The 12,138-nt window shown below is 31.1% G+C and overlaps 1 protein-coding gene across 1 annotated transcript; it reads right to left on the bottom strand.

Annotated features, from left to right (window-relative positions):
• Positions 1–2,859: 2,859 nt before the first annotated feature.
• On the bottom strand, positions 2,860–5,192 carry LOC149569294 (putative pectate lyase 22). Its single transcript, XM_089822018.1, has 5 exons — positions 5,003–5,192; positions 3,925–4,555; positions 3,664–3,767; positions 3,419–3,557; positions 2,860–3,328 (listed from the first exon to the last, which is right to left on the bottom strand). The coding sequence occupies exons 1-5, from the start codon at positions 5,170–5,172 to the stop codon at positions 3,122–3,124; spliced, it is 1,251 nt and encodes a 416-aa protein (XP_089678144.1). The 5' UTR covers positions 5,173–5,192; the 3' UTR covers positions 2,860–3,121.
• Between the last annotated feature and the right edge of the window lie 6,946 nt (positions 5,193–12,138).

The raw sequence follows: 12,138 nt of genomic DNA on the forward strand, positions 1-12,138 counted from the left end.
GGATCTAAGATTAAGGGTAACCCTAGCCCCTCACATGTTTATAATAGCTTTGAAGACAAGCTTTTGCTAGACAAGAGCTTGCGTGGTGATATCACTTACCCTATGAACAATGCAAAGAGGGGTGGGGGGGAGGTGGAGGGGTCCCTGCATGAAAGAGATTAAAGTAATGATAGGATGGATAGGTTGGAGAAGCCCCTTTATGAGCTTGTTGATAACTAGGAGACCCTAGACAGGAAAATCGAGACCATTGCTAAGAATACCATTAAGGTGATGCATTCGGTGGCTAGAAAACTATATCTTCTATAGGGTAAAAATGAGGAGAAGGAAAAAGGAAAGGAAAGAGATACCTCTCACTCTCTCTACAGCTTCTTGGAAAAAAATAGATTTAAGACCCTACTAGACAAACCTGTGTATGAAGAGGAAGATAGGACCATGAAAAATGACAAAAGGGGCAAAGAGGGAGTTAGCCCTTGTGATTGTGTTTTAAAGTTTTTGGTATGTTATGGTTTTTTATGAACTATATGCCAAGAATTTTAGCAACACTATAGGAAATTTAGCAACAATCATAATATGAACTATTACTATGTTTTTTTGGCTTAGTTATTTAGATGCTATGCTAAAATTTTATGATGGTGCTCGTAGGAAGGACTGTGATCTATTTTTTCTTGAAGATGGATTGCTTTTTATGATAAAAAAAGGTATAGGATGAACTACTATAGAAGGACTATTGTTTGGTCTCCAACTTGTTGTAACCTAGGGTTAACCTCTTTTGCCTTGGCTACTTTTCAATACATCAAGAAAAATCACGAAAGTCAGTTGGTAAACATAAAAGAAATCATATAAACCAAGCTGACTTCATGAATGAAGACATGAACACTTCACTAACCCAACCATCCAAATTGCTACCGAAGAAACACAATGATTACCGAGAAAATTGATGGAGCATAATTTTGACAAAGCCAGGACGCTCTTGCATCAATCTTTAAACATTATACAATTCAAAATAGTTTCACCAATGATAGGCTTTTTTTTTAGTATAGTCAAACATTTGTTTGAGATGGTTAGCTATTTTTTTGTTTAAAAAAATATTAATTCATATCAATTCAACTATTAATGTGAAATAATTATCACATTTGTAGAGCACTAACCATAACCTAATAGCTCCTATTTATTTAGAAGAAGAAGAAAAAATAAATTAACAACAAATAATTATTCAATCATTTGATAGAGCTTTTCAAAAAGATGATGTTCAAACTCATGAAGTCCTACTTTTAAGTCAAATGGAATCCAACAAAAGAAAAGTGAAAAGTTTGTTCCTAAAATTATGTGGGAATATTTTTTCATCAAATTTTAGCTTGGACTTCTTTTTTGTTGACATGATTTATACCATAGAATGCAACATACCTATCTTGGTATAAATAGATTGTCTAATCTAGAAGAAATTGAGCAATGAGATTTATTTATAGGATCATTTTCACTCTATTACATTTTTACCAAGCTTAATTTTTGAGGCCCTAGATGTTAGTGAATAAAATTAAATCAATTTTCTATAAATATATTATTTTTAAAGAATAAAGAGAAACTATTGATACTTATTTGAATAATATTTGGTGTGGATAATCTAACCTGTGAAAATGTATCCACGACTCACATATATTTTATATGAGTACATAATATTTATTTTAATTTTAATAATTTAATGAAAAGTGTTCAATTTCATAAAGATCTTTGAGAGTTTCATACTTAAAAATATCTTCCTATAAGTCTTTGGATTTGATTTTGAGATATATATTGAAAAAAGGTATGTAATAATTTTTTCCATATGGTTTTAATGAAAGCATCTTTTGATTTCAAAAAGTAAATATATGAGAGAGATATATTATAAAATTAAGATTTGGAAATATAGTTTGACCAAGAAGTGAAATAAGTAAAGAATGCTAACATAGCATGAGGTTTTATGACAAAACAAAAAAAAAGGATCTTAAGAATTCCACATCAATTCTTTCGTTGTTGTAGTGGACTAGATTACTTAAAATAAATTTTAAAAAATGTTCATTTCTATACACATATTTTGAAATATTTTTATGTAAGAGTATGTAAGTTATCTTCTAATGAAAAGAGTGTGGCTAAAGGTCCATAGAACTTTTGAATCACAAAGTCAAAAGGGTTGAAGTTATTTTGAACATAAAGTACATCTAATCAATAGATGTGCATTAGATCTTACAAAAATAATTATAAATTTATAATTTGACCATAGTTTGTGTGAAGGGAAATAGATGACTTTGGATCCAATTTGAGTTTGGCTTCAAATTTGGAACTTCAACATATTAAATTCATGACTATGAAAATCAACATGTTTGAATTCTATATGATCACTTTAGGATTATAAAAAAATTTCTAATTGAAATTTTTTAGTTACTAGCCTATACATTCTTTTATTTAATTTGGTTACAATTCAATAACATATATCTCTACTAACTATTATATAAATTTCTATTATATTTTATCTTATTCAACCATAAATCTTAAAACTTAATTCTTTATAAAACGTAAAACATCATTCTTTACTATAACTTTTTTTTTATAATCAATAATAACATATTTAATTATTGATATAAGCATTGTACCTACTAAATGCTACCAAATAAACTTTTTGCAAGGGTGGTGAAAGTAAAGTTAAATACAAGTCACATGCAATCGAATTTATTTAGCTCTGAGACATTTGATTTTATCCAACATGTTAAGTAGTTTTCTAAAATTGTGGTATGACCACAAGTTCAACTAATCTCTATCTTTGTATTGCAGTTCTTGGAAGGTATATTCAAGAAGTACTTTTCAGAAATTCAGTGACAATCAAGATAATATAATATTTTTGAAATTCATTGACAATCAAGATAATATAAATAATATAGGCTTGATGTTCTACAATTAGTCTTCAGATAATATAAATAATATTGGCTTGATGTTCTACAATTAATGATATATTCAACTTCAGTAAAAGATGACTGGAGATTCTCAGTAAAGAAAACTAAAATAATTAAGATGCATCACTTCGTGCTCTCATGGAAGCTACAGAATTAAGGGTTTCCTAATAGTTTGTCTATAATCCATATGGTTTGGTCTAACAGCTCGAACCCTTTCTACATGTGAGAACACCTGAAGTTGCAGTGATTGAGCCCACAACAGATGAAGGTCTTGCCGCCATACTTGAAGCCTTTGCATAGCTTGAAGATGCTCCAGCTCCTGACGCTGTAAAGAATGCCCCATTCAACATCAGATCTCCTAATGATCTCCAATTTCCCTCTGTTGAATCTTCGTGCTTTGTCACCTGCACATTTCCCATTACCATACTTATTCCACATCCATTGAACACCAAAGAACATATATGAGACATTAGATGCAAAACTAGGGCTTTTACCTCCTTGTGGAATTGATTGTCAGGGGCAAGAAATCTGTTTCCTTGGCTATTAATGGTGGGGTTTGCACTTCCTCCAATGGCGTACATTTCCCAGTGAGTGTAATCATTGTTCACCACATGGAAATATCCATGTCGGCACCTACATCACAACATATGTCTTATAGTGAAATGGAGATCAAAGAAATAAACTTCAGTGAGCTAATGTCTTGAGTTCTTCATGCAAGGATTAATATGGAGTTCTATACCTGGGCATACGCTGAACAAGTCCTTCTCCAAAATGGTTGAATGCAACTGTTACTTGCATTTTGACATCTTGAGTATATGTGTCGCTGTGTCCAAGGAGAATCACCTACCAAAAAGAAATGCCCATAAATACCAACACTATTTATGTTTGTCTCCTAATAGAGCTTTTGTACCCTACTCTATCATATTAATGTAATCAACAAACTTTTATAAAATCAAAGCTAAATTAATGGCAGACTAAATAAACGAGCAGTTTTGAGCACCTTGTCATGGTGAGTGAAAAAGTTGTTTGAAATTGTGATAGCAGTGGACCCCATGATCGCATCGATCAGTCCATCTGTACAACTTGACAATGAGCAGTGGTCTACCCAAATTGCGCTTGATCCAAAGATGTTAATCCCATCTCCATCACTCATAGTTCTATACCCATAATGTGTGGGTGAGCTCCTCACATTTGTATTTCCCGTAGGTTTACAGTCATGGATATGGATTCCATGAATGATTATGTTATTCACATACTGTATTGTAATGCAAGCTCCGTTTGCTATGTGAACATTGGCTCCTCTACCATCAATAGTCTTGTAACTGTTCATTATAAGCTCCTCCTTTAGCTGAATGACCATATCTCTTTGAAAAATAATCCAGAGAGGCTCGGTTTGGATGACAGCGTGGCGCAGAGTGCCAGGCTTAGGATTGACTGGGTCATCGTCATTGGGATCAGTAACTATATAAAACCTCCCATTCTTACCTCCAATGGCGTTTTTGCCGAATCCGATTGCACAGTCAGCAAGTCTCTTTCTGTTGTTAACCCAATCGGAATCACAACGCCAGCAGTCGTCAATTGGATTCCCTGTTCCGCACGAACTCAGCTTTCTTCTCGAACTATTTATACTCCTGCAGAGAGGTACTTCTTTAAATTGTTAAATAATCTTAACTCAGCTGTATGCAGCTGTCGACATATGCTGGCAATAAAACAATGCTAGAACATCGAAGCCTTCTTAATTGAACTGACTTAGATAACCTTTCTGCAGTATCATGTTCATCTTAGAATTAATGTATCTGAACAACGGCAATTGTTAACAGTCTAATGGGATAATAATATGGGGAATAGAATTCTGATCTATAGCTATTAACAGCAGCGTACCAACTGCTGTCACAAGAATGATATTATAGAAATTATGGTAAAGCAAACACCAAGCAACAGCATAAGAATATGTAGAGAATGAATGAATGACACACACATTGTCATATGCATTTAATATTAATGTATTGAATGTGATAAACTATTTAATTAAACTCTCTAAACTATCTAGACCATCTGAAAGACAAAATGCTTATTACCTTTCTACCATCTGAACAACAAGCTCTGGTTTCTCAACGTGATATTTAACGCTATTGCCAGCCTTAGTCGTCATGTTGAAAGGAGTTCTTATTGATTCCGTCATTACTGACATGAATAGAAAAGACGCAAACAAAAGAAGCAATGGCTTTAAGGCTTCACTGGAGGCCATTTTCGATAGGAGGATAAAACTCGCAATGGTTGTATGAAATGCTGTGGCATTGGGCCTCTCTTATATAGACAATGAGCGTCTGTGAAGGCTGTTTCTGTTTCTGTTTGCGAATGACAAAGTTTTGGCGCCTTCCGTTGAAAATATGGTTGTATGCACGTTATTACGATGCGATTATTACGGTCGTAATGCACATGACTAGCATCTATTGATTTTCTTACCTATACCCACAAACAGCGGTGAGTAATAATGTGATAAAGCCCTCCTTGAGTGTTTCTTCGCATGTTTATTCAAACATTTTTCTGAATAGATATAATTCTCAAAATCTCTTTGAAAAACCCAGATATGTAGTTAACTTGAGTTTATATTTCATGATTTCCTCACACGCTCATATTCATCATATCAATAGGTGAATATTTGTAAATATTTCCGACAAAACGTTTGAAAATCGCGCAGATAGTCGTTTCCTGAAATAAGATTTGTCTCCGTAATCGAAGGACTTTTGAGGCGCTGAGTGAGACTTGTTTCGGCCAATCTCAGTTTCACATTCGAAAGTTATTAAAAGTCACATTGGCCAAGGTGATATGGTCCACGACCATATTTGTCGTTGCTTCAAAAGGACTTTCCCCTTCCGTAATTTGCACGGGGATTGGTAATTTGGAATAAATATCGAATCCTGTCGTTTCTAAATTTCACATGGGTCCAACTTCCCACGCTCTTTCGGTTCTTTTCCTCTCGGGACAAAGTAAGAATTTACGAGGGAATCTAGTGCTCTGAAAACTTAATAAATTGTAAATGTATATTTGTAGGATAAGCTTCTTTATATTTAAAAGATATTATATAAGTTGTCATCATGCGACAAAGGGTGCGAGGATGTCATATAGACGTCACATGCAAAGATTACTAATAAGATGTTCTAAATTGGGAACTTCATACAATGTGGAAGGCGATGGCAACGGCTGTAATATAGAGAAAAGATATGCGTAAACGATTTATTACAATGAAAATTTATGCATGATTAGAATCATAGGAGTTATGTTGAAGTGAAATTAATTAAAATATCATGAGGACAGGTAAGTATAAAAGATACATTGGACATATTAATTCAAGGATAATATGTTCATAAGGATTCATTATCTTAAATTTTAATTTATATCTTTTATGATATAAATTATCTTAAATTTTCAATTATATTATTATTGATATAAATATTAAATAATATGTAGAATTATTTGATATAAATAATAAGTAATACATGTAATTATTTGATATAAATACTAAATAATATGTGTAATTATTTTATATTTCTTGTTTGGATAGTTTAATCAATTTTGAATGTGCATTTTTTCAAAATACAATGTTTAACTTTGTGAAAACTATAGGAATTGTAATATTTTTGAAATATTTGTTTGTATTAATTAATTTTTTAGGTATTCGGTGCATTTAATTTTAGTATGTACATACAATTTGATAGTGAGGAGAACACGAAGTATAAATTAAAAATGTTTGTTAATTCTTTTGATCTAATTAGTTAACATTTATAAAACTTTTGAAAAATTGTTAAGTTACTTTCTAATGGAGTTATGATCAATATAAAGTTTTGCAATACTTATGATTTTACTTTATAAGTTGAAGTTTAATTATATGAATAACATCTTCTGTTTATGTCAAATAAAATTCTATAAATAAATCACAAAAATTCAAATACAAAGAGGTGATTATATATACATATATATAATCTTGTTAAAATATTAAATTACATCACATATATTTAAGACAATTTGCATAAAAATTTATAAGAATAAAGGAATGAGATTGGATTTCAACATAATGTAAAGGTTGACAACACTAAAGAATAAGCAAAGGTCAAATGAAATATTTCCTTTACAAGAGAACATATAAGATTAGATAATGAGTACTTAAAATACACAACTTATAATAATCTTTATAGGACCTCCCAACATCCATTAACCTTGAGTAAGCTATAAGTGAGAATATTTTGGCATTTATATCACAACCAACCACAAAACACTATGCATTTTTCAATTTCTTGCTTCTTTATATTTTAGTATATCCAGATATCGATGACTAGTTCAAAGAATTCTTAGGTAGTATGCGAGGAATGTTTATAGTTTGAGTTATTTTATCAGATGAGGTGAACCAAAATCACTCTTCCTATGACTAATAACATAACAAATATTAGATTAAATCTATATTTTTAGGTTAAAAGAAGCCCTACAAATTGAGCTTACAAGTCTTTTTGAGAGGTATGGTTGATCCAAATGGATCTCTCACTAAAAATAAAATTATCCCAAAATCTTCTAGAAGTAACATCAGATTGAAGAACTCATCAAAATGAACCATATGAAACTTGAATGAGCACGAAAGGAGTTTGTTTTCTCAAGTTATGACTAATCAAAGTTTTGGTTAAACAAAGTATAAAGGCTATTAAAAAGGTGAAAAAAATCATCATCCCAAAAGTGGTCAACCCAAGTCCCAAATTGAAGAGAATGATGGGAGGTTTCCAACTGTGTTTGTTTCATCAAAATCAAAGCTTGTATGGAAAATATATGACTTTAAAAAGTTGGATTGATCAAATTTAATTTTGTGGACTAATGAGATCATCATGTTGATGTGGCATCTTCTACCAATCTTCATTTGACACATAGAAGGTATGATGACATGACATTTTGGAAATTTTGTCCAATCAACAATGGACACATGGCATGTGATGAGAAAATAAGAGATTACCACATGGAACCCCCACATGATGCCACATGGCACCTCAGAATTAGAATAGTTGAATAGTTTTGGTCAAAGTTTTGGTCAAACTAAGTATAAAGGTCATTAAAAAGGTGAAAAAAATCATCATCCCAAAAGTGGTCAACCCAAGTCCCAAAAAGAAGAGAATGATGGGAGCTTTCCAACTATGTTCATTTCATCAAAATCAAAGCTCATATGGAAAATATATGACTTAAAAAGTTGGGTTGACTAGGTTTAATTTTGTTGACTAATGGCATCATCATGTTGATGTGGCATCTTCTACCAATCTTCATTTGACACATAGAAGGTATGATGACATGACATTTTGGAAATTTTGTCCAATCAACAATGGACACATGGCATGCGATGAGAAAATAAGAGATTACCACATGGAACCCCCACATGATGCCACATGGCACCTCAGAATTAGAATAGTTGAATAGTTTTGGTCAAAGTTTTGGTAAAACCAAGTATAAAGGTCATTAAAAAGGTGAAAAAAATCATCATCCCAAAAAGAAGAGAATGATGGGAGCTTTCCAACTGTGTTTGTTTCATCAAAATCAAAGCTCATATGGAAAATATATGACTTAAAAAGTTGGGTTGACTAGGTTTAATTTTGTTGACTAATGGCATCATCATGTTGATGTGGCATCTTCTACCAATCTTCATTTGACACATAGAAGGTATGATGACATGGCATTTTGGAAATTTTTTCCAATCAACAATGGACACATGGCATGTGATGAGAAAATAAGAGATTACCACATGGAATGCCCACATGATGCCACATGGCACCTCAGAATCAGGATAGTTGAATAGTTTAAACAAAATATGGTTGCTAGATTTGAACTTGCAATTTCTCATTGCATAACCACCCACAATTGTTGCTACACCACACATGGGAGAAGTTCTTTCTAACTTGTAAAAAGATAGCCAAATAAAGAATAAAGATGGTGGGGTTTGAACCTATAACCACTACACTCCCAAGATGGTGCATAATTATTGCTATCTGTATAGTACTCAAGAAATTTTCACTATAGTTTGTATTTAACTTTTATCTAAACTTACATACCCTTATTCAAATAAGGTTATTAATTAAAAATTAGACCCAAATAATGGAGTAAAATCCAAAACAAAAAAATGGCAAAGGGGATATTTATGTGATTATTTTTCCCAAGGGGGATTTTTTTTAAAAAAGTTGTCTTGGCCTATTTTAGGCTAATTTTTATGTATAAAAAGGGATTAAGAGACCTATTTAAGTAATCCAGGTTCAGATAGAAAAATAGAATTGGTGAGAGAATTTTCTCTTGTAAGAGAGAGAATGGGAGAGAATTTTCTCTTGTGAGAAGGATTGAAGATTTTTTTTTCTTGTAAAAGAAGTCTTATGAATGGATTTCTTGAAAAAAGGAATATTGAATCTATGTTGTATTAATTCTCTCCTTCTGTAGCAAAGCCCTTCTCTTGCAAATTGTGAATCAACCCTGTGGTTTTGAGAGCCTTTATGTGAGATGATTTGAGTAAGGATTTTCTATCACGAATCTATGGATGGGCTACAAAAAAATGTAAGATAGTATCCAAGAGAATCTCTTTAGAGATTATACCAAAATTGGAGTATTATTAATAGAGTTGAGCTAGACTCAAAGACATAATCCACTTGGATGAACTTCGTATCAAATAGGTGCTTTGTTCTCTATCTCTTTCTATGTGTTGTAATTTACTCTATCTTTATTATTCATATTATTTATAAATTTTAATGTCCTTTCATTTATGGTTAACACATTAAATATTTGTACACCTTTATGTAATTTCATTTAGTAATTATTGTCTAGATCCCAAAGTCTGATGAAGTGGTATCAAATCTAGTTTTGCAAGTTTCGCAAGTTTTGCAAGAAGTAATTTGAGGTGTTCTTTTTGGAATGACATTATAAATGGGGGAATTGTCCATGATGGGATTGACTCCATCTATGTTGGCAAGCATCCATTCCATTATAGATAAGGTGGAAGTACTCCTTTAACACTGTTAGGAAGAGGATGCGAGAGTCTAGAAGTTGGGAGAAGATAATCAATACATTCGATTAGTGAAAGAAAATCTTTGAAGACTTATAGAAGAGTCAAACAAGAAGAAGTGTAAATTTTCAAACCATTTTGTGTATCGATATTGCTATGATAATTTTTTAAATTTTTTCTTTGATGATCAAATTCAATTGTAGACTATTCTTATTGCTTGGTTGATATTCTTATTAATATCGATCTTGTGATGCTTTATTGACAATTGATGATCAATAATCCAAATGATTGTTAAACTGATCATAATAACTCATATACATTGCATGTTATATTATCTCTGCATATAACTATTATTGTATCTTCATAATACTGGTCACTTTTTTTTCACTATTTCATGCTTCATATTTTTGATCAAATGTAGCAACCCTAATTTATATTGCATGACTATTGAATGATGATTGTGACCATGGGTCACCACCATTGGGTTATGATCAATGAGTCACTACTCAATGGTAGTGACCAATGATCACATCCACTAAGATGTGAGAGTCACTTGACCATAAGTGAAAAATACAAAAAAATAATTTGTAGTTAAAACAATATTATTATTATGAAAGATTTTATTTATTTAAAGAATTATCTTCTTGACTAAACTTTAACACTCCCTCTTAGAAAAGAATGATACATACAATTTGATAATCGTGGATAATGGTCTAGGGGTATTTTAGGGTAGGTGCAGGATCATGGTGCACCAAAATGTGGCAATCTAAAAAATATGAGTTTTGAAATGCCTCAAAGCATTTCATAATCTATTCCAACTTTTTTCCCACCCATCATGATACAAAACAAAATAAATTAATAACTTTATAAGGCCTAGTATATATTTGGATACCAAGGCTACATGCTAAACTTTACAAAGGTCCTACAAATGTGTTTTTTGTTTGTTCTTATGTGTCTTTTACTTTATTTTTTTACCCAAATTTAATGAAACAAAATGGGTTTCATAAGAATGTTCTTAGCTTTCCATAAAAATAATGTTTATCAACCTACAATTTCAGTAAGTAATAATTACTTATTTTCTAATAGAGTTACATATAAAGTGATGATTGAGAAACTGATTGAAAAACAACTATATCTTTCAAACAATACAATATTTTGGAAATCCAAAAGATGCATCACATTCTATGCTCCTTCTACTATAAGGAAAAAAAAAATTAAAATTTTGTAAAGTTTTAAATTAGTAAAGGTGATTAGACATGAGAGATTTTCTATTCCAAAAATACTATAATAGAAAATTCATAATTATTTATGTATTTAAATAAAAATACATAAAAATATGTGTCACATCTGGGCATTAGTCTACTTCTTATATCTAGAATCTTATTAAAAAATATTATCATTTGATCTTGATTAAGGTGTTCAAACATATGTCTACTACTTAATTTTGTCCTAAAAGTTTTGTGTACTATTTCATTAAAATTCAACTTTTTTACCCTTCAATTTTTATTTTTTTTAGCTAAGACCTAGTAGTTTAGAAACAAAATTCAATTTTCTAGAGATTCTTTTCTCTTAAATTTTTGATAGAAAGTTCATAACAAGTTGAAAATTGTACATCGAGTTGACATAACCCTAATTTGCTGATTTATCATTGCTACTTAAGGGCATAGTTTGGTTGACCATGATCCTGCACATACCCTTTACTTAACCCATAGACATTCAATTCAATGATGTCTAAGCACTTGATTTAATAAAAAACTTAGTGTGCATTTATACAAATAATGAGCAAAGACATAATAATTTGTTTCTAACATCATAGTTATAAGTCTCAAAAAATGCATACTAACCAATATATCTTAAAATATATTTATACAAACAATTCAAGGATAATCAAATTAATGACATCTAAGCACATAGTTGGAAGTTTCACAAAATACATATATTCTCATGATTTTTAAGTACAAAACTTACTCAAAATGTATAGAACACATTAAGTTATTTAAGAATGTCACTTCAAACCTACAAAAAAATATAATCATTTGAAAGCATTACTTTGAAATGGAGAACACACATCTCACTAGCAACCAAAAAGAATTAATGATCAAATTCTCTAAGACTCATCTTCTTATTTTTCAATCATACCAAGTTCTCTTTTGAAGTGTTCCAATTTGAATTTGGAGAGTGGTTTAGTAAAAATATCTA

The sequence above is a fragment of the Cupressus sempervirens genome, chromosome 3 (genome assembly GCF_028749045.1).
Source record: "Cupressus sempervirens isolate cs-2001-9-10 chromosome 3, ASM2874904v1, whole genome shotgun sequence".
Classification (NCBI taxonomy): Eukaryota; Viridiplantae; Streptophyta; class Pinopsida; order Cupressales; family Cupressaceae; genus Cupressus; species Cupressus sempervirens.